Source organism: Gavia stellata, chromosome 1 (genome assembly GCF_030936135.1).
Source record: "Gavia stellata isolate bGavSte3 chromosome 1, bGavSte3.hap2, whole genome shotgun sequence".
NCBI classification, from domain to species: domain Eukaryota; kingdom Metazoa; phylum Chordata; class Aves; order Gaviiformes; family Gaviidae; genus Gavia; species Gavia stellata.
The window spans coordinates 30,863,315-30,884,356 of record NC_082594.1 but is presented as its reverse complement, the minus strand read 5'-3'; the positions used below and the strand labels follow the sequence as shown (position 1 = coordinate 30,884,356).

The 21,042-nt window shown below is 42.0% G+C and overlaps 1 protein-coding gene across 1 annotated transcript; it reads left to right on the top strand.

Annotated features, from left to right (window-relative positions):
* The first annotated feature begins 1,088 nt into the window (after nt 1–1,088).
* PHF11 (PHD finger protein 11) lies at nt 1,089–20,390 on the top strand. The gene is made up of 10 exons (XM_009808467.2): nt 1,089–1,100; nt 1,975–2,110; nt 3,723–3,830; nt 4,578–4,711; nt 7,820–7,866; nt 11,131–11,189; nt 12,691–12,757; nt 14,424–14,546; nt 15,937–16,008; nt 20,000–20,390. The coding sequence occupies exons 2-10, from the start codon at nt 2,003–2,005 to the stop codon at nt 20,137–20,139; spliced, it is 858 nt and encodes a 285-aa protein (XP_009806769.1). The 5' UTR covers nt 1,089–1,100; nt 1,975–2,002; the 3' UTR covers nt 20,140–20,390.
* The last annotated feature ends 652 nt before the right edge of the window (nt 20,391–21,042 follow it).

Sequence of the window (21,042 nt, the reverse complement as noted above, 5' to 3'; positions counted from 1 at the left end):
TGAGAGCAGCCAGCTGAATCCATTGCCCTGTTTAGCTCAGTATTCTGTCCCTGGGAGTAATCTGTAGCAGAAAGCTAGGGAAGAGCACAGGGCCGAACTCCTCCTGTGGGGGAGAGGATACTGAGCTAAATGGGGCAGCGGGTGCAGGCTGGCTGCTTCTGCAGTGAGGAATGGCCAAGAGCTGTCCTTTCACCGCTTCAGGGTTCCTTCAAAGGCGCTGAAGTAACCCCAAGGCTGACCTTGACTGAGTGTCCTCTGTTCTCCAGCAGCACCAGGATTTCTCCTGAGCTTGTAAGAACACCAGGGACTGTAGACTGCACCTTTAGCCTCTTCCTCACAAAATTCCCAGAGCCCCTGGAGCTGGATCCTCTGACTGGGCCTGAGCAGGGCCTATGTATCTGCATCAATTCGAGGTATTAGCTTGCTGTAGAGAACTTTTCCTGAGTTCTAGACCATTCAAACTCTAGCTTGTTCTGCTTTTTAATTTCTTTCTGTCTTTGTTTTCTATTCTATTTCTAATATTTCTATTTCTATTTGTTTCTATTGTATTTATTTAATGCTTAAGTTCTGAGACTGATATGATGGTCGCTGTATAGATGGATATTGGAAAGCTGTCCCTACCCTACCTTGCTTACAAGAGAAGGACAGGGCGAAAAAACCCAGATGTGTGTGGAAGCAAAGTGACTTGCTTGATTAAGTAAATTCCCAATGGCAGAGCCAGAAGGGGGGCGGGGAAATCCCCTTCTGCTCTGGTATTCTCACTTGAGACTACCCCCTCCACTTTATAGAAGGGAGATAGGAACTAATGAAAACAGAGGTTGGCTGTTGAAAGCTACAGACAAGTGTGCAAGATTTGCTGGACTGAGAGACTTCCTGCCTGTTTTGTACTGGGACATTACTGCCTCTCTGTCACTAGACTAGTTTAACTTCATATCTTCCTATTTCTTGAAAGTAAAAGTAGACTTTTCTTACCCTTATCCTACAGGAGTTTGTGCTGTCAGAGGTGACGTCTCCAGCAAAGGGCAGTTTGGAGTATCACACCTAGTAGGAGTGGGAAATTGTTGAAGATTTCTGCGGTGGACCGACACAGAAACCACAAAGTAAAACTTCTGCTACTAACATGTGGCATGATGCTCTAAACTAGTGGTGGGGGATGTGGGTAAAGGCTTATCCAGAAACATTTAGACCATTTTGTGAAATAAGTAGCTGGCCTTAAAGTTTTGCAGCTGCTGGGGAAAACAGAGACTTTCTGGAGAAGAACAATTAAGACTTGAGAATAGATGTCCATGGGGCAAATCCCAGGGTATGGAGAAAATTATGTCGCTCATGTTAGCATTCCACCTCATTGAGAATGTTCAAACCTCTCATTTCTGACTCTGTCTTCTGCCCCCTTTTACTTGCAAGCCTCTTCGTCCTTCTTTGCTACATCCTTTTTACAGTAAGGAATTAGTCTTTCTTCCTTGTTTTCTGTGAACTCCTGGAAGGCACTGGAGAAGTTTGAGGACAGCTATTTTTCTCTCCTTGGTTGATTTGCAGACTCACATGTGGCAAAACTAGCTTAAGGAAGGCACTGCTATGGATGACTGACCTGCAAATAAAAGGGGTTTCACATCTAGGGCATGACTTGCTGGCCCGCTCTTCGGCCTGTTGTTGGAGCAGATATTGCCAAGCAAGTTTGAAAGCTCTTGTATCACCCCCCATGACTTGTTAGTGACTTTCCAAGAGGAAATAAACCAGTTTTCCTCCTGCTCTAAGTGCTGGAGCTCCTGGGAGCTAGTTTCCATCCCACTGCTGTCCCAAGAGTGGGCTTTGCCCGTTCTACTAGTAGTTGTTGCTGGAGGAGCAAAGCACCGAGGTTCAGGGGGATGTAGGGGAAGGAGCAGTTAGAGGGCAAGTGCTAGCAGGCTCTGCTTTCCTCTGTTCATCCCGCTTGGCGTGTGATAGTTGCATCAATTGCTATGTCTTTTGTCCCAGTTTTCCTGCTCTAGGTGTTTTCTGGATAATGGCGAAGATGGTGAGAAGAACATGTGCGTTTTGTTCAGAAGGGGAGGCTGGTTCTGTAATGTATATTGCCAAAGAGCGAAATATTGCAGCTCATCAGGATTGTCTGGTGAGTGGCTTTTAGTTGGTTGGTACCTAAGAGGAATGGAGAAGAAGGGCTAAAGGGGAAGTTTCCACTGCTTGTCTATTTTTGACTCTACAGTGGTGGCTGAATTCAAAGATGGTTACCCAAACCAGCAAGCTTATATTAGATTGAAAAGCAACATGGCTTGGCCAGAGTTTTGGAGAAGCGGGAGACACGGCTGCACAGCTGGAAACGTTGATTTGTGGTGTTTTCATGCATGTCTGTTCCTGAGCAATGGTTCTAGACACACATATGGTCTAACAGTAGGAATAGGTCTTCTTGAGACACTGAATTGGATGAGGCTTCCTAGACCATGGAAAGTTGTGTACTGACTTAAACCTTTGCAGGAAAATATTCGCGTCACTTGATATATCAAGGTAAAACACTGCCCAGTCTGTGCCTTATATAAAATAAAGAATAAAAATATCAGAAGTTGATTATATAAAAATATCTGTGAAGCTCTAAGCATGCTGTGATCCTAGAATGTATTTACTCTTTTTGCTGTCAGAATGCCTCTTCTTTATTCTGGGATCTTAGTGGAGCTGGTGTTTGGTGTGCAGAATCAATTACAGATGCCATGTTCTCCCTTTGGTGAGAGTTGCTTAGTGCAGGAGATGTGTCTGCTGCTGGAACAGCTTTCTGGCTGTCACTGTTTCAGCCTTCTTATTCTTGCAAGTTTTGTTTACATCTTTATTTTTCTGCTACTTTATTTTTTTTTTTAGCAGAGTGTTTCAGAAACATCTGATACCTATTTTACAGTGTTACTTGGATGTTTTGTTTGAAACAGGTTTTGTTAGGGCTATAATGTTGCTTCAATGTTGAAACTTTTTCTCTCTTTTTTTTTTTTCTTCAATAACTTTACTAATTTCTCTGTCTTAGGCTTCACTGTGCTGTTGTGGCTTTTTTGCAGTTAGCTATCACCTTCTGAGCAGACAGACTGTGCCTGCCAGTTGACCTAAGGGTAGCTCGCTTTTGTTTGGAATTAGCTATATATAATGGTTAGAAAAAAGGTGCTAAGAACTTCCCCTTCCTCACTTATTGTCATGGCTCAGCACTTCTGTGGGAATTAAAGTGGCCCAAATGTGCATGTATACATTTTTTGTGGGTTTCTTCCAGGCTTTGTACAATATTCCTATGTTTCTCGTGCAGTCAACTGTCGTCAGTTGACTGGAAGTTTTATTACAGAGAAATGTTGTATCCAGCTGTAAGCCTGAACAACTGGGCAGATAACACAATGTTCAAGGTGTGGAGGTCTGTCAGCCAAAGAGCTTCTCCTCCTCACTCTGGGCAGCCTGGACTTCCAGACTTTCTTCATTCACACTTCTTACTAAGTTCACTTTCTCACTTTGTTATCTTTTCTTAGTTCACCTTCAGGTCATGTGAAATCTCCTATATAGACAGAGGAACTTCTTTTGACTGGGAAAAGGTTTAAGCACAGCTCCTTGTTCAATGTAGGTGAAACCTCTTAGAAACACAGAGCCCTTCTTAGGTAGGGCAAGTGCAAGAATAAAAGATACACCCTTCCTCTCTTTTCTCTGGAATGTACTGATGACTGAGTCCCTCTATTAATTCTTAAGATCGTCTCTTTTGTCTTTAGTTATTTTCCTCAGGATTTGTGGAATCTGAAGAGTATAACCCAGATAATCTGGATATAAGGTTTGATGTGGCATCAGTGTTGAAAGAACTCAAGAGAGGAAAGCGGCTGGTAAGGAGTTTGTTTCTGAATCTGCACTTAGTCCTATCCCATAGTACTGAAGGTTGTCTGGCCTGTTTTATGCTTAAAAAAAATGCAGAAAAGTACTTGGGCCTTCTGATCTACTAAGATTAGGGGAAGTTAAAGATTTAGAGTTAGAAACATTAATTTGACGTTATATTTGGTGAAATTTAGTTCTTTTTGAATTAAAATGTGTTGGGTTTTCTGGCCTTTTAAGTTTCGTAAGAGACTTCAGTAAAGGACTAAGCCAGTGCCTGAAACAAAATTATGCAATCCATAAGTGTAAAAGGAAACACCTTCTGGTTTTAGCAGAAGGAAGGTCATTTAGATGAGATTTTCTTACTGGCTTTGTCTTCACCTGGCCTACTTTCTTACATCCTGGGTGGAACTCTTTTCATTACAAAGTTAGCCTAGAAAACATAAATACAAGCACTAATACTAATAGGTATTGAAATAACTTGGGCAAGATGTAGCGGGGCGGAAGTTGCCCAGTGCCCTCACATGGCTCTTTGCATCATTTGACAAATTCATCAGTATGAAATAGAGGTAAGATAGCAAAAAGGTGGCTGAAATAATGACCAGGGTAGGAGTTTGCAGGAGTGAACTTCCCTGATGAGTTATACAGTTGACTTGCAACGCAAGATTTGATTTTCCCACAGAGGATAGTATTTGCCTTGTATGGCAAGATTTTCAGCAGCTGTCTGTAATGCTTACCTGCTAAACCTCATCCTGCTCTAGGTGTGCAACTTCTGTCGCAAGAAAGGAGCCACTGTGGGCTGCGAGGAAAGAGCATGTCGCAGAAGTTATCACTACTTCTGTGCACTCTGCGATGATGCAGCAATAGAAACAGATGAAGTAAATGGAGTCTACCGGTATTTAACTAAGTATTTTCTAAGTAATTATTGTCAAGGTTTTGGTGGTGGTGTCAGGAGGAGAGACTTAAAAATTGTGTGGTTTTTAAAGTTCTTTAAAAAGGAAGTATGTTCTCTTCTCTTAAAGTGATGCTTGACCCTCTGTTCACAAGCAATGGGGGAAATGTTTTCCTTTCACAGGGAAACATCACAGCAGGGGGAAGGAATGTATTCACTGTTTGAGTCTGCAACACACCTGAAAGATCACTAGGCCAAAACCAAGGAAGTCAGTCCTTACTGGCTGTCTAGCTAGTCTTCAAGGACCAAGAGTTTTATTAATGTCACTCAAATTCTCAGTTTATGTTGGTTCAGAAGCTCCAGTAAATCTGGTCTGAGTACAGAGCAGGCTATAGCACTTCTGGATCTGTTCACATTAGGCAAATTCTGGTAATTTTCCCTCAGTATGCTAGCAGAGACCTTCTTATACCTCAAGTAAGTTGCTAGCATTAACACAATTAAACAGACTTTAAGTAAATTTTCTGTCCTGATCATGCTAGTCCTGGTGTCTGCTGCCCTCAGGCTGACTGCATGGCCATTCGTAGATGGAACAGGTTTTTTGGAGGACAAAAGTGAAGGGGTTGAAAAACTGGGACTTCAGGGACCTTTTGAGGTGCTTAAGTTATAGTAAAGTCTGAGGTGCATAAAACCCCTGATGACCATTCCTGTGCAAGGCCAGAGAGATCACAAGTCTTGTTAGTCTTAGATTAATCTGGTAGACCATCTAATTGCTACTTGTTTCAGGAAGAGGTGGACTAGTGTAGTCCTTAGCAGTGGAAGATTGGTCCTTTTGTGTCAAAACACTTGCACTCCTGGCTGCTTCACCAAGGCTCTCAGTCCAACATAAATACGTCTTTCTGCAAGGCTGTAAGCCCAGCTGTGTATGGAAGATGATATGTTTAGTTTATGCTTATAAAGTCTTCAGGCTTCTGCAAAGCTCGTGAAAGAGTGTAGCTGGGAAGATGGAAACTTTCCATGATCACAGAATAAATGGCTCTCATCATATAGCTTTAGAAAGGATACCTCAGAAGACTGAACTTCTCAAGATGTTGAAAAATTAACGGGACTGATAACAGTCTAGATACAAACTGGTAAAGAAGTGGTTGAATATATAGTTTGATTTGGTGGTTTTCTGAGCTGGTGACCTTGGAGGTTTGGAAGAGGCACCCTTAAAAATGCCTTGTATTAAGTCACTGTGTGAGACTAGTTGCTTGTCCTATATAGAAATATAGGAAACTAGGCTATAGCAACCTGTATTGAAGAGATTAAAAAGGACTGGATTAGAGAAAGACCGTGAGGCAGGTTTCAGGGATTTGAACCCAAAGACTTTTGCACAGTATCAGTGGCATAAATAAGGCACAAAATTTGTAGCTCACGTCAAATTATTGGAGAGAAAACGAACAAGACTTGAAAAACAGTGGACGTGGATTGACAGCCCCCTGAACTTTTTCATGGTGAAATATAACATACTGAAAAGCGTATCGAAAAAGAGAATTTCTTCAAAAGAGAGAGAGCTGGTGTTTTTAAATTCTGAGTTACCATCGTTGTGATGATGAGCACTGATTATCAAAACAAATAGAGCAGAACAAAAAAGAGAAGGCATATAATGCTATGGAAGTGGCTAGTAAGAGTAGAGGTGGGGAAATAGGTGTAATTTGTACTGCCATCTTGCAAAAATGGCAGTAGGGAAGTGCTCCAAATAAAGTGGCCTGAGTAGCAAAAGATATTGTCTGTTCTTTACAAGATGTTCTTGTACTTAGGAAGGTTGGTTTTAACTGGGAAAGAATAGAATTAAAGGGAGGAGAGGAAAAAACCAACCTCCAAAGGGCAATATTAGAAATTCGGAGATGTAAATAAGGTGCCTCCAGTACTTAGCTTTCTGATTGAATTGTTAGGCATGCATAAACCTGGTTTTTTGTGCATCAACATGAATTTCATGCAAAAAAAGCTGGCTCATCAAGGAAACAGACTGCGTTTCTAAGGTCAGTGCCTCTATTTTTCTAAAATAAAAGAATGACAATAATTAGAAAATGTCCTAGCAAATGCAATTCCCTTTAAAAATTGCTTCCAAACACTTGAGCGTTAGTCTTGGCAAATAGATTTGTAATGAAGAGATCAGCTAAACCACACTCTTGACAAGGCAATTTTGCTTAAAAAGTGATTTGGGATCCTTCTGTAAGAAAGGCGTATTATAGAAGCTGGTTCACAGTCTCTACACATTATTGTATCCAGAAGATAAGGAATGTTTCCAGCTGTAGTTGTTGCATTTTGCCTCTTCTAAGGAATTCACATTGCTCTCCTGGAACCAGAGAAAATATTCTCATCTCACATATTACTAAAGTCTTTAAGGCATAAACAGATTGAACAGCTTTAAGCTACTGGATCTCAAATGGGGTGCCCTACTTTCTCAGCATTTGGGAACCACCTGATCAGCACTGGGAAGCAGAAAGGGGTGGGGGGAGGCACAGAGATCTCCAAGCCAGTAACTGGCACTGTGCGTGGCAGTGCAGTGCTGTGTGGCTGTGCCAGCATGTCAGGCAGGGCTTATAAAGTCAAGCTGACTGGTTACCAGATATGTCTAACGAGGTTCTGGACCTGGCCTGAGTGGTACAGGGCAAGGGAGCAGAACAGTAGTAGCTACAATCAAGCAATATTACTACTGCAGTATTTGATCTTGACAGTATGAATCTCATGTTAATAAAGTGTTTCAATAAGAATACCTCTGTCACAGTGATTGCCACACCAGATGAAATGTGTCTGACTCAGGATTTCGACAGTGAGCAAGTCCAAACAGAGTAGGGTAATGGAACTGATAATTCAAAGCTTCAGTGTTCAGAGTCCACTGAGGCTTTAAAAGTACAGATACAAGCTTGTGCATGTATGTGACTTTACAGCAGGTGCTTTCCTAGGCGGGTAATGCTGAACAAAAATACTGATAATTTTTTTAAGCGTCTTTCAATTTACATTCAATGAAAAGAGGGGAAAATATCTGTTAAAATCAGTCAGCATAACTCTGTTTACATATTTATTAATACTTTTTCTCTTTTTCCTAAAATTGAACTTAAATTTTAGAGTGTTCTGCCCAAAACATGACCCAGGCAATAGGACCAATCACTATGGTGAGTTTCTTTAATGGCTTCGTTGATTTAATTTGTTTTAAAGGTTTGCATCCTACAGTCAATATCTCATTTGAACAAAATGAATGTTACTCCACCTTTATATTGAGTGGTGGATTTCTAATCTTGCAGGAGTGGTTTGGTTGAGATCCATGCATATGCACAAAAATCGAGGTTTTTTGAAGTAGGAAATGCTTATATTTTATCTTCCCTGAATCTCCCTCAAAACTGACTTAAAACACTGTGGGCCTGGTCCTTCATGGAATTATTGTGACTGTGTGCAGGCAGGTAGGCCCAAGCAGCTTGTAAAATCCGTGTGAGAGATGAGAGCCATGCTAACGAGTGATGCACAAGCTTACACTTGATTAGCAGAGGGGCCTGTTATAGGAGTGGTGACCTTAGGATTTTTATCTGAAGGTATGTTAAAACGTTCAGATTAGCATCTTCCATATTCACTGCAGTAGTTTTTTAAATAGGGCCTTTCATTCTGAAGGATCCCAAAGAGCTTTTTAAGTGTAACAAAAGGGTTATACAACCTCTGTTTAAGGATTGCTTCCTTTGCTACAGAAATGCAGCTTAATTTAGCAGTCCTGGTCTGTCCTGATTCAGAGGTAGTCAGGAATCTCACTGAATTAACCAACCAAAGCTGTGACTTTGTTAACCTAATGCATACAATCCTGCTTAAAATGGAGCGGGTCCTAGACTGGCCTCTACTTTGAAGTTAAGCTCAATCGAACTGTGAGCGCTAATGCTAAAAGTGGTGTGCTCCCACTGAAGTCTAGCAAACTTTGGCTAATCTTCTTGACAAATTCTGGCTCCACCCTGATGCCACTCAAGGGGCGGATTAGGTGATTATCATTTGAACTTTTAGTCGTAGCGTCTGGGGCTTCTTAGCCAGACATAAAATCCGTTTAACACCTGATATTGCTGTGGTTCACTAACCAAATGCAACTTCTTATTTCACTTAGTAGTTTTGCTTTCTACTTATCCATAGTTCTGAGGCCTGACATTCCCTCCCTCTTTAATTTGATTTCTGTGGTCTAATGGCTGTCAGTCTGTCGGGTCTCTCCAGGGTTCCAGGTGGTCTCCTGCCCAAGTACTAGACAGGGCGAGATTGCTTCGTTTCCAGTGTGAGATGAGATTAAGGCATTAGGTCCAGCCCTGCAGACCACCTCCTTCATAAGGAAGGCTTAAACTTTATGAGGTTGAAGGTCTTAGTGTCTTCAAGTGCTGCATATACAATGTATGGCCTGTTCCCTGAGAAGAGAGTTTTCTCTTAGAGGAGATCTTCCAGAGGCACTTAATTTGGAGACCACCTGTGTATGAGGGGTAAATGGATTCTGCTGGCAGTGTCTGCCCTGCCTCCTGAATGGGCTTCTCCCACCTCTGTCTGAGAGAGTAGCTGTACCCCAGGAGGTGGGGAGCAGCTGTGAGGGTTGGGTAAATGACACTTGGTTCCCCAAGCCCAATGTCTTCTGCCTCTGAGCAGCTCTCAGATGCATGCATGGTGCTCAGAATAGCCAGGGGTATCTGCTGGTGAGTTGGCTGAAGTAGCAGGTACTCTGGCCCACTCCTGGCCCATCTGGGCAGGCAGGGGACACCTGTGCTGAGTGTGTTTGCAGGTCTGCACAGGGCAGGGAGTGAGACAGGCTGGCATGGAAGCGCTGTGGCTCCACTGTAGTGTTTTGACTTTCAGGATTCAACTGGGGTGAAGTAGGTAAGCCGTTCCCCTAGGGCAGGCTGAGCCAGTGCTGGGCTGTGTGGGAGCAGGAGCTGGTACAAAAGGGCTGCCCCTCCACACTTGTTTTCCACAGTAGCTTGGAGAAAATGGGGTCAAGGAACATCCCCTTGTTCTTGGTCCAGACAACATTCCTGTGCTGAAATGTCAGGGCTCTGTTGTGTGATTGGAAGGGGATAGGGTGCCTTAGGGGCCAAGAAGTCTCCTTGCAGCTCTGTGCAGCAGGGATGGGAGGGCACTTTGGATTTGGAAACAGGCTCCAACCTCAGCTTAACTGCAACTGTTGGACATGCCCAGAGTAAAGGCTGACAAACGCAGAAGAGTGGAGAACACTGTGGGGAGCAGGAAGAGTTGGGCGGCTCTTCAGACTGTGTTTCTCTTGTTTTATAAGGTATCCCTAAAGCAAACATCAGGAAGAGCTGAGAAAATCCTACCACAGGTCAAAGATGTGCTGCTAGACAGCAAGCAACACTTTGTTGCCTACACCAGGATCTCTTAGACTGCTCCAAATTAGGCCACTCAGCTTTATTTTGGATGAAGTGAGAGGCTACGATTTCATTTCAGGCCATGAAAAATGCACGTGTACAGCTCCAGTACCCAAACCCCCAAACTTGTTTTAACAGCCTTCCTGTACCAACAGTAACTCCTCATTTCTCTTAATAGGATTATTTCTAACAGGAAAAACCTTACTAAGTGTTGCCCAAAGGATGTAAACAGGAGGGGGAAATATAACCTCACTGCATTTAAAACCTTCTGGTTTTGGTGGGCGGTTGAACTCTTCTCTAGCTTTCTCTGCTCCTGCCATGTCTTTCTTGCCAGAGTTACCCTCCTCTGCTTGTGATGCTGTAGCTGTTTTCAGCAGCTGCCAGTTATCATGTTGGAGAGAGGCTGGTGCATGCTGATAGAAAGGACAGAGTGAAAGCAGATGATTTTGCAGAGATCTCATACCATGTCACTAAAAACACTCTGTAGCATAAATAATATTAAACTTACAAGTCAAATTGCTTCTGGAGGCTTTCTAGGAGGGTCATTATATCGATGAAAAACCTCATGCCATTTGTTTGTCTTTGGGACACCTAAAATAATTCTGTATGTAGTCTTAGTTTTGAGGGTGTATTAACATAAACAAGAATTGACTGAAAAAAACCAGTCATATTTCATAAATTTGCCTGAAGTTTTTACCACCTAGAGGTAGTGCTGCTGCCAGGGAGAAGTTCACTCTGCCGCAATCAAAAATCTTATGTTAAAAACTGGGGTTTGGTTTATATTGAGTTTAAAAGGCAAAGTGATAGCTTACTGCTACAGTGATTTGCACTTCCTAATGGTTCAGGCTTGTAATTTTTCTTACATGCAAATAATGTTAATTCCACTGAAACGTCAGGTATTTGGGGAAGCTCAAACATACTCTTGCCTTGCCACCCAAAATGCCTCACTCTTGTAGCTTTTTGGGAAAAGACAGAATTTGAATGATGTGAAATTGTCAGTCTGAGGTTGACACATTTGTTACTTTGTTGTTTCTTGATTCCTAGATGCAGCTAATAAGAGGAGAAGACACGCATTGAAATCTTCCACCATCACGGAACAAATGGTAATCCTGAATTTAAGTAGTTCTAAAACAGGAACCCACATCTGCTACAGCAAAGGACTTCTTTAGTGAAGTATTTTGGTGGTGTATTCAGAAAGATACTTCCTCACAGAGGCAATAACTTTTCCTTTACAGCTGCCTTGTTTTGATCTTGTCATTCTGTCAAAACAAAACTGTTTGCATTTGGAGCTGCTTCAGGCAGAGCCAATGCTGCCCTCAGGTAACGTGGCACAAATGCAGTAGGAACCTCTGAACCAGGCTGATTCGGTGGCTGTGATCTTGACGTGACCAGAAAGAGCTTCCCTTTGGGGCTCCTTTTCCTTGGAAGTACTATGTCCCTCAGATTTGCTTAGGGCTTGAGACAGTTTCCATGAAAAACTGCTTTTGATGAGTCACTTGGCCTTTTAAACTGGCACGCACTTGTTTGTGAGCCTGTGCTCATGGTAAACGTGGCAGATTTTCACTGCAGTTCAGGCAGTTCTCAGCTCTGCTGGTGAAGATGGCCTTCCCAGGGGTTCGGGAGCTATCAAGCAGAGCATCCCTTTGGTTGCAGGAGGGGTTGTTTTAGAGGCTGCTGTTAGAAAACTTGTAAATACAGCTTGGTTGAAGTTCTGAGGTGATTCTCTTGGCTCCACGGAAGTATGCATGGGAACTCCCATTGACTCTTGGGAGGGGTCGGGATTGCTCCTTTCTAGGGGAATTAGCATCCAGCTTTCCTTGGGAAAAATTCTGCCTTTCCCAGGTCTTGAGATTAAAGGGAGGTCATGTGAGGGGACGTGGGCAATCTTTGCAGCTTTTATGTCGTACTCTCATAAGGGTAGGTTATTTGTCTCCAAGAATTTCTCAACTGTAAATCCACTTACATTCCTGGAATTATAACTGAGATTCATTTGAGCTGTTACCCATGGTAATGTGCTGCTGCTCTCCAGTGCTAGTGATCTCGGAAAGCAATACAAACACTGCAAATAAGAAGCTGAGAGGCTCCAGGTTTTATCACTGCGAGATAAATTGTTTACCGTTGTGTAAGCAATGCATTTTTACACTGGTGGAGTTTTGTGACAGAGCTTAAGAATTATTTGTAGTATTGTGGTATGATGTGGAATAGCAGAGAATGACTGCGTCCTGTCCAAAGGAAAAGAAAAATATTCCCCCTCTCAAATCCTTTCTAGTGTTACATCAGGTCTAGGGAACTAAACATCATTTGCACTGGGAGTTAGCAATAGGCATTTGTTAACATCTGTGCCATTTGCAAACACATATAATTAAGGAGGGAGGTGTCCCAGGTGTTGGGCTTTTTTTAAAGAGTTTTTGGTTTGAAGCAGTTTTGGATTCCCTTTTTAAAAACTGAATGTCTGGAGAGGAATATCGTTAGCTGTGCAGAGAAGCTGACTGTATTCACAGGTATATGGGCTGCTTTTTGTCTTTCTGCTAATATAGAGGTAAGATAACGAAAACAAAGCAGTAAATGTCAGTATGATGTAAAAATATGTTGATTTTCTTACAGAGCACAGAAGAGACAGCAGAAGAAAACAGTTTACGAATACTAAAAAGAAAAAACAACAGGCATAAAGGTGCGACTCGCTTTATAGAACAACTAGGAAATACTGTGGTCTGTTATGCTGAAGTTCAGAGCTTGGAGATGGTTGATAGCAGTGGTGCTGCAAATGTATCTATTATCCCCCTGAGACGAGTGACTCTCCAAGCTCTGGCAAGGGAGCGGAAGTCTGATTTGTGGAATGACTGTGCAGGTTTTAATAATGGTGCATCTAACAAATCTCTGCTTTGGTTGAGACTTTCCATGTCACGTGAGCTGGAGAATTCACCTGGGGTTTTTATAACACTCCTGCTCTGGCTGGCTGCTGTGTTCAGCTGTCTGTCTCCAGCAAACATGGGTCCCCTTGCCTGACCCCTCTCCTCCTTGTCAATCCAGTTAAATTGAAAAGGGAATCAGTCCTCCTTCACATCGGTCTCCTTGCGCCGAGCCCCTCTTGAAGGAGAGGGGTGCAGTTCTGCCAGGTGACACGCTGGAGCGGGTTAGCAGAGGAGGTGCTGTGAGGAAGGGGCATTGAGCAGGAACCCAGCAGTGAGAGCGGAGTTCAGTGCACCTTGAACAGGAGCTCTAGCTCACTGGGTAGGAATGGAGCTTGCTAAACGCTGCTACAGTTCCTGCTGCCACTGGTGCTTATGTTATTTTTGAATCCTAGGTGTACATAGAGTGCTTAACACAATATAGTATTTTACTGCATTAAGTATGGTATTACAACAGTGAAATCAACCACTGGACCCATTCTTCAGTTTTGCAGTTTTCATGTTACTCTGGAAGTCCTGCTGCAATTGCTTGTCGGAATTATGCTGTCGCTTGGAATTTTGGAAGGTGTAAGTGGTGATTTTTCACCTTCCCATGGCTGTACAATACATGGTATTGTAACAGTAGGTGGCTGCCTAATGTTTTTCTGAATTTTTACTACCACTATAAAGAACAGGGAACCTGTAAAGACTCATGGAATACTTGTAGGGCATCTAGTGTAAGTGAAATGGCATTTCTTTTCTCACAAATGTCTCTAGAAAAAAGTAACATTGTTTTTAATGGAGACTGGCAGACTTCTGTGAGCTGTCTGATAGCTCCTTCCTTTTGAATTCCCATTGAATTCATCTTACTGAGACCTGTCGCTGACCTGCTGCTCTGAGATGAAACAAAAATAGGTAGTTATTTCCCTAGCAATCCAAATCTGACAAAGTGGGCGTATAAAATGGGCTGTAATAAACGAGTTTAATGCCTGGATCACTTGAATTAAGGCTACTTTTACTCCTCTTACCAAATCCAATACCATTTCACTTCTTGCACTGTTTTCTATCCTTTAGCCTGTTCAGTCCACACTGTGTTCATGAGGATTGGAAGAAAAAAAGCAAGACAAATCACCTGCTTTCCTATACTGGGGGTATCAGGAGGCTTTAGGAGTGGTGAACTTAAGAGTTGTGGAGATATTTGCTTTTGATGAATGAAGCCGAATCTAGAGCTTAGGTAATTTTATACCCAGCGCAATGCTTACGTTTGCCTGACCATGTTTTTGTTCCCACTGAAAAGGGCTGAGTGGGTAGCTGGAGGAGCCAAGGATTTGCATAAGTATTTGTTACTGGAAGGGGGAATTTAGCCAAAGTTTTTGTTTCTGAAGCCAGTGAGTAAAGCCCACTTTACAGATCACTTCTGTATAAGAGTGTGGTTTTGTATTTTAACAGTCCGAATAGACTTTCTTAGGAAATGTAAGCAAGCTGGGCTTCTGGATGACATATTTGAAGAAATGCTGGACACACTTCACCTGGCGCAGGAAAAACTGATGGATGACAACACTTCAGAAACAGGTATGGAGACCCATGGGGGACTCTGCTCTCAGAGCAGAAATGCTGATCTGAATGCCAGGCACTCGGCCCTGGGTCACCTTCCTGAGGATACTTCTGTAGTGCCAAATAACTGGGTCCTGTCTTATTTCTGCAGCTGCACAGCAGGTGGAGAGTCAGTATTTTTTGGTGTACCCGTGTTAGTAGAGGGGAAGATCTGCCAACTGAGCATGCTCTAGTAAGGCTGACTAACTTTGAATTTTTGAAGCCACCTTTTACCTGTTGGCATAAGAATAGGTAGGTTCAGCCTGACCTCTTCTCCCGGGCACTGAAGAAGAGGGAAGTCCTGAAGAGAACCAGAAGGTTTTATTTGGATCATAAGTCTGCGTTGTTCGTACAGCTTCACAGAGGGACCAGCTATCCATTAATGTCTGCACTCTCTTTTGAGGAAAAAATTCCTGACTATGTGCATTTTAAGTCTTTGGATGATCAGTTAGAACTTTAATGTCAACTGTTAGTGTGTATTTGGGGGTTTTAGTGGTTTAAATATCAGCTTGTAGGAAGTACTTTGTTCTTGGAGGATTCCACTCTTAATGTTGCTTTGTCCACAACAGTGAGAAAAGAAAATGTCAAACCTTCCTCTCCTATTGTCCTCCTAGCTTTACAAAGTTGTGAATAATACCTTTGGATAAAGAATGCTAATTTATGCAAAGTAACTGAAGCACATGCATACAAAGTGAAGTGTCCCACCTGGCTAAATCTTCCTTATGAGCAGCTTGCGTATAACATGACAGCAGCTGCTAGAAGCAGTAATGAACTCCAGGACACATTAGGGGTTCAAAGGTCTTCACCATTAAGCAAACCTCTTAACGGTCATGCAAACTCTGTAGGTATTTTGTATTTTGTTTCATTGGAAGCCTCAGTTATGAAACTGAGGCATAATTCTGGGCTGGTTTTTAACACGAAACAGTGACAGCACTGTCCCACCTGTCCCATGATCTGTCAAGATGAATTGGTATGGCCAGCCCTGCCGTTACACGAGACTTAAGTATATTGCTCATTTTTAAATGGACTGTTCATGTGATGCAGACCCAGAAAGGGAATTACAGGTAGGTGTCCTTTCCTATTTTCTGTATGAAACAAAAACAAAAAAACAAAACAAAAAAACCCAAACAAACAAAAAAACCCCCAAACCAACAAGCAAAAAAAAACCAACCCAGAATTGACAAATTGATCCTTCTTTCTCAATATAGACTATATGAGAAGGAAGACATCTTAAAACCACAAGCAATCAGTATGATATAAAATAAGTAATTACTGTTTTGTGTTACTTCTAATGTAGGGCTCCACATTAACGTGAGGGTTCTGTAAACCTTTACTCTGTAATATTAAATCAAATTATCTTTTTCTCTAGAGTATGAAGAGACAGTGATGTCACTCTTTGACTGTGGACTGTTTGAAAATATACTGACAAATATTCATTCAGGTATGTGAAAAAAGCTGTTGGAGCAGTAGCAGTTGGTATGGTTTTTGGCATTGAGGTTATTTTTCTGAGCGTTCTGATAAAATGACCATTTAAAATGAAAATTCCAAGGAACTTTTTTCTTAACATGATTATAAATAATCACATAAAAGTCATTGCTACCTGAATCTTTAGAAATACCGTATGTCAGATCTGGCTGGCTGACCTGAAGGGGAGGCAAGTGATAGTTCCACAGCTTTAAAAGACCAGAGGGTCTCCGCCCCAGAGGAACTTCCCTCTCCTGCAGGCTACACTCGTGTCCTGTTTCTGCAGGTTACTTCCCTTCCTCCTCCACAGCCTCCCTTCAGCAGCTTGCCTTCATTACAGCTCTGCTCCTGTCTGATGAATGCTATTCAGACTGGTTGTTGCATTTCAGTTAAGAGCATTAAATGCGATGAGCAGAACTTAGCTGGGCCTGAGGCAGTTGTAACAGTGCTTTGAAAAACAAGCCGAGAGTGCTCAGAGTGAAATGAAAAGAGGATGGGTGGGAGCAGTTGCCTGGGACTACTGGTGTGGAAGGAAACTCTGGGGCAGGGACTGTAGTCTCGGCTATTTTATCTATTTCAGATAGGCAAGTCTCTTGCTCCTGTTTGCCTCTGTAACGGTTAGCAGCCTTGTTCTAACACCTGCTATAATTTATCCCTGTGAAAAGGGAAATGGGTTTTAATTAGCTAATGCTGAGTTTCAATGCATGAAGGTGATGTTTGCTGTTTCCCCCATTCCACCTTCACTTGACTGAAAAAGCCAGGCCCTCTCTTTAGTCTCCTGTTCTCACATGTAAATTCCTCTTTCGGAAATGGGAGTGACTGGCGTTGCAGAATTATCCGACACAAGGTTCCGCTAGTGCCTCATCTGCGGGAACTAATACATCTCCACTCATAATTCCTCATGTGACACAACCCTGGATCACACTCGTTTCTTTCACAGCTGCATCAATTTTTTTATCCTCTTCTCAGCTTACGTGAATAATTCTTGATATTTGCACCTACGTACACACAACCACGTGATACTTATGTGTAAAAGCTGTCCCCTCTCCAATTCCCCACTACTTGAGCAGCTGAGTTCCTCCTGCACCACACAATCTTCTTTCCTGATACCATCAGCCTACTTTTTTCATTATCGACCTTGAAATTAACACACATCAAGGTTGGTTCCAAAACTGATCCAAGAGGAGCTCTTAAAATCAACAAGTCAGAAAGGAATGAAAACCATGTTAGCTACAAGTGAAACTGTAGGGATGGAAGGAAATGTCTGCTATTTTTTTTCTTTTTTTGTGTCCCAATCTGTCTTCCAAGCTCTAGCTACTAAGTCTCTCTGATGGTGCATGAAGGACTAGTATAAATACTGTGTTTTCTTTCTTTGATATTTTTCCTGGAACTGATGATTTGGGGTCATCTGACATGCTTTACCTTCAGTCCATTTTTTTCATTTTATCTTTTTTCATTTTATCTTTTTTTGACTTCTTGGATCATCATGCAAAACCTGTTCTGAAGCCTTACACATCAACACAGCAAGGTGACTCTAAAATGTAAATGCTGATACTGCTTTTTTAAATCCCTTTTATATATAGTGATAAACAGTTCTTTTGCAGCATGTAGCTTTACTGCAAACTTGACTGCATTTAGAACTTTTCATGTGGGAGCTGCTATCGCCTCATTGGCGATTTCAAAATTCTAGGTTGGCGATTCTTATTCTCCCCTCCAAGGAGAAGTGACTCCCTTTAGTTTTGCTTTCTGTTCTGTTGCCGCGTGTCCTGCTTGGGGCGATCCCTCAGTCATCTTCAGTCTCCTCTTCTTGCTGGTCAGCAGTCTGTCCAGTGGCTTTTGAGCTCCTTGGTAGTGTTTGTTTTCAGGGGATCTGTAGCAGTGAATTCTGCAATTCAGTTGTGCAGACAAAGAAGGCGACACAACTGTTGTGCAGTACCTTCACCGAGAGCCCCTTAGCACTTGTCTTAGGAAAGAGCGAGCGCAGTCATTCCAGGTCCACATTCCTCAGTCCATTCCCAGTTTTACAGAAATACATATTCTCTCCCTGTAGGTCATCTGCTGTATGAGGTGGAAGGTTCCCAATCTGTTATCTGCCTTCCTATGGAAGTGCTCCCATAGGCCAGCCATTCCCATCACCGATATCTTTCTCTGGGCTATTTCTATTTCTGCCACATCCCTTTGGAAGGAGAGGAATGGAGCCGTATGTCTTCCATCTGTAGGTCACCTGTGTGCTGAATACAGCGACACAATCACAATAGTTGCTCTTTGTTTTGTTTATTTCTGATAATTTATTAATTCATATCCAAATATTCTCTAAGAGATTTTTCTCCAGCTCCCACTTGTACCATGTGCATCTTTTTCTTCAAATATGTGCCTGCTAGTTCTTTTAACCACACAGGCTTGATACCAAATGAAAATGCCATAAAGGCTGCCAGTGGCAAGCAATGACAACGACTATTTCTGTTGCAGTCTTGTCAGCTGTTGAGCTGACACTGTGGAACAGTGGGCACAGACTCGGGTGGGACACTGGTGGGATGTGACACCTGGCTGCAGAGGAAAGCAGAGAAAAGAGGGGCCACCTGCTTTTTTCCAGTCAGAGCTAGGGTGAGGCATCAAGTCCCTCTTCAGTGAACCACTACCCAGGCTTTTCAACAGGAAGGGGACACCACCATTGTTCTGGCTGCTTGTTTCCAACACACACGCTCAACCTCATTGGGTAATGTATTTAAAAATGCGTTATAAAAGTGTATGCACATACATAATCTTCCATGTACACACAGAAACAGCAGCAGTCATGGGCTTTCTGAACAAAGAGGAAGAAGCAGGGGGGAGGCAGAAGGCCAAAGGCTTTTTTTTTTGGGGGGGGGCGGGGTTTGTTTGAAACCAGAGTTAAGGATGGTTCAGGCTCTAATTCAGAATGAACAGGGGTAAACGTCTGGAGCTACTTTCCCCGCTCCACCCTTTACAACTTGGGAGACCTCCTTCAATGTCTTTGCCTCAAAAAAGAGAAAAATGCGTTTTGCTTCTCACTAAAATCTTGACTCTGGTATTCTCACACACTGTGAGGAAAACTTGTTTGTTGTTCACAACTAACTTTGCTGGTCCAAGGTCACTGACGCCTCTGCATGTTTTGTTACTGAACAAAGCAAGTACTTCATTTGAAACTTGCAGTAAACAATATAAGGTTATGGTAATGCTTCTGAATTCTAGTGAGGCCTGTTACTGAGCTCTCACTGATTTCAGTAGTCTCTAACATTAGGAGAATGGAAGCAGCAGAGAGAAGAAGAAAGCCAGTCAGGCAGGGCTTTGCAAATAAAGTAAAGAACTTGGTTAATCCCATCAGCATACTGGCAACAACTGTTTTACGAGAAGCAGGAGCATTAAATGCTCCTGAGTCATGTTTTTGAGAATCTAGGTGTTGAATGCAGTTGTCCAAACCATCTCTTTTTAGGTTTAATTTTAATTTTGTTGTTGACTAAAATCCGTTAGGCTTGTAAATTTGCTTTAAGTGTGTAATTCAGAGATGTTATCTTTAAAGATTTAAAATACATCTTTACTGGAAGAGTCCCCATACAAATAGATTCTGAAAATGGAACTGTTAAAGCTCATATGCAAAATAACATTGGGTTAGTAACTAAACAAATTATTTTTACATTTGCTGTGATGGTTTAAATTAAATCTATAACACAGCTAGTTTTGAGATTACAGTATATGGTTGACAAAGTATGTAACTCTACTCCTTTGTGTTTTCTTTTGATGCTTTCATACTCCAGCCTGTCTCTTCATGAAGGGACTGAGCATACAGGGTGTTCAGCTGAAGACTTTGCTTCAGAAAGGCAGAGGTTTTATTGTAGACTAAACTGAGCATGGGTAGCCTCTGCAGTGTTAATGCAGATGTAACATCTATTTTAAATTCATAATAGTTACATATGAATTAAAAGCTTTTAACACTTTCTTTTTCATCGTAGGAACAGAGGAAAAAATCCAGGAACTTCTGGAAAGCAGGAAAAGACTGGATACCAAGATTGAGCTACTGCAGGACTTAAAAGAAGTTGTCCTTCCTACCCAAGAGAACATGGCTAGTACATCTAGTACAGTGTCAGAATAACCCCTAAGTCTGTCTGTAATGGTGTCAATATTTAGGATTTTCTAATGATAGCAACTATAGAGCACGTCTGGTCAGTGTCTTATGTAATTCCTCCCTTCCCCCCCAAGATAAGGACACGGGCAAGAAGTGGGTGTTTTACTCATTTTTATACCTCACTGTTGCAATAATTTTAAGTTGTCCCTTTCTTTAAATTTTACCAAATTTAGCTTTTTTTAAAGCTCAACATAAATGCTCCAAGGAAGACTTTTTTCTTAAAGGGAGTATCAGCTGCCACAGAGCACTTCTAAAGTCACTTTAACTGTGGGAGCCCTCTTCTGACTGTGTGTGGTAGCTGCTTCACTGTCTGCATCTAGACAGTGATGTTTTAAGGATCACATTGCTGCTTTGGCTTTCCAAAGAAGATAAATTAGCAGAACTTGCACTCAAAGAAGCCTTCTGAATTATAAACAGGAGTTTGGGTTTTTTTAATTAAATGATTCTTGATTGACTGCTTAATGTATAACTAGTTCTGCTGTAATGGCAGTGGTGAAACAGTGTTTGCAGGCAGCCCAGAAATGGTTGGGCATCATACTCCAAACAAGATGTACAACATAAAAAGGATCAAACAGTGGACTGTATCTTCCTTTCTCCATTAAGAAAGGATATGACTTCCATGTGTTTTGTCTTAAAAAAATTGTTTGAATACAGAAAAGCATTGTTTAGCTACAAAAGGGTAAGTTAATAAATAAAATGTTTTTAAGAAATCCGTGTAGTCATGTTTACTAGCTCCACTGTTGTATGGGACATGGCTGAGGAGCGGGTATGCTGTCACAGCATAGCTTAATCACACCTTGCCTCACAGTAGCAAGCAGAGCCAGAGCAGAGTGATTCATTGCCCTAATGATCATGTCAAACACCACTTGT

Excerpts from the sequence above, each read along its gene's own strand:
- PHF11 (XM_009808467.2), top strand. The coding sequence starts at position 2,003 with ATGGCGAAGATGGTGAGAAGAACATGTGCGTTTTGTTCAGAAGGGGAG. Across the intron at positions 2,111-3,722 it reads CAGCTCATCAGGATTGTCTG|TTATTTTCCTCAGGATTTGT; the intron begins GTGAGTGGCTTT and ends TTTTGTCTTTAG. Across the intron at positions 16,009-19,999 it reads ACTGACAAATATTCATTCAG|GAACAGAGGAAAAAATCCAG; the intron begins GTATGTGAAAAA and ends TTTTCATCGTAG.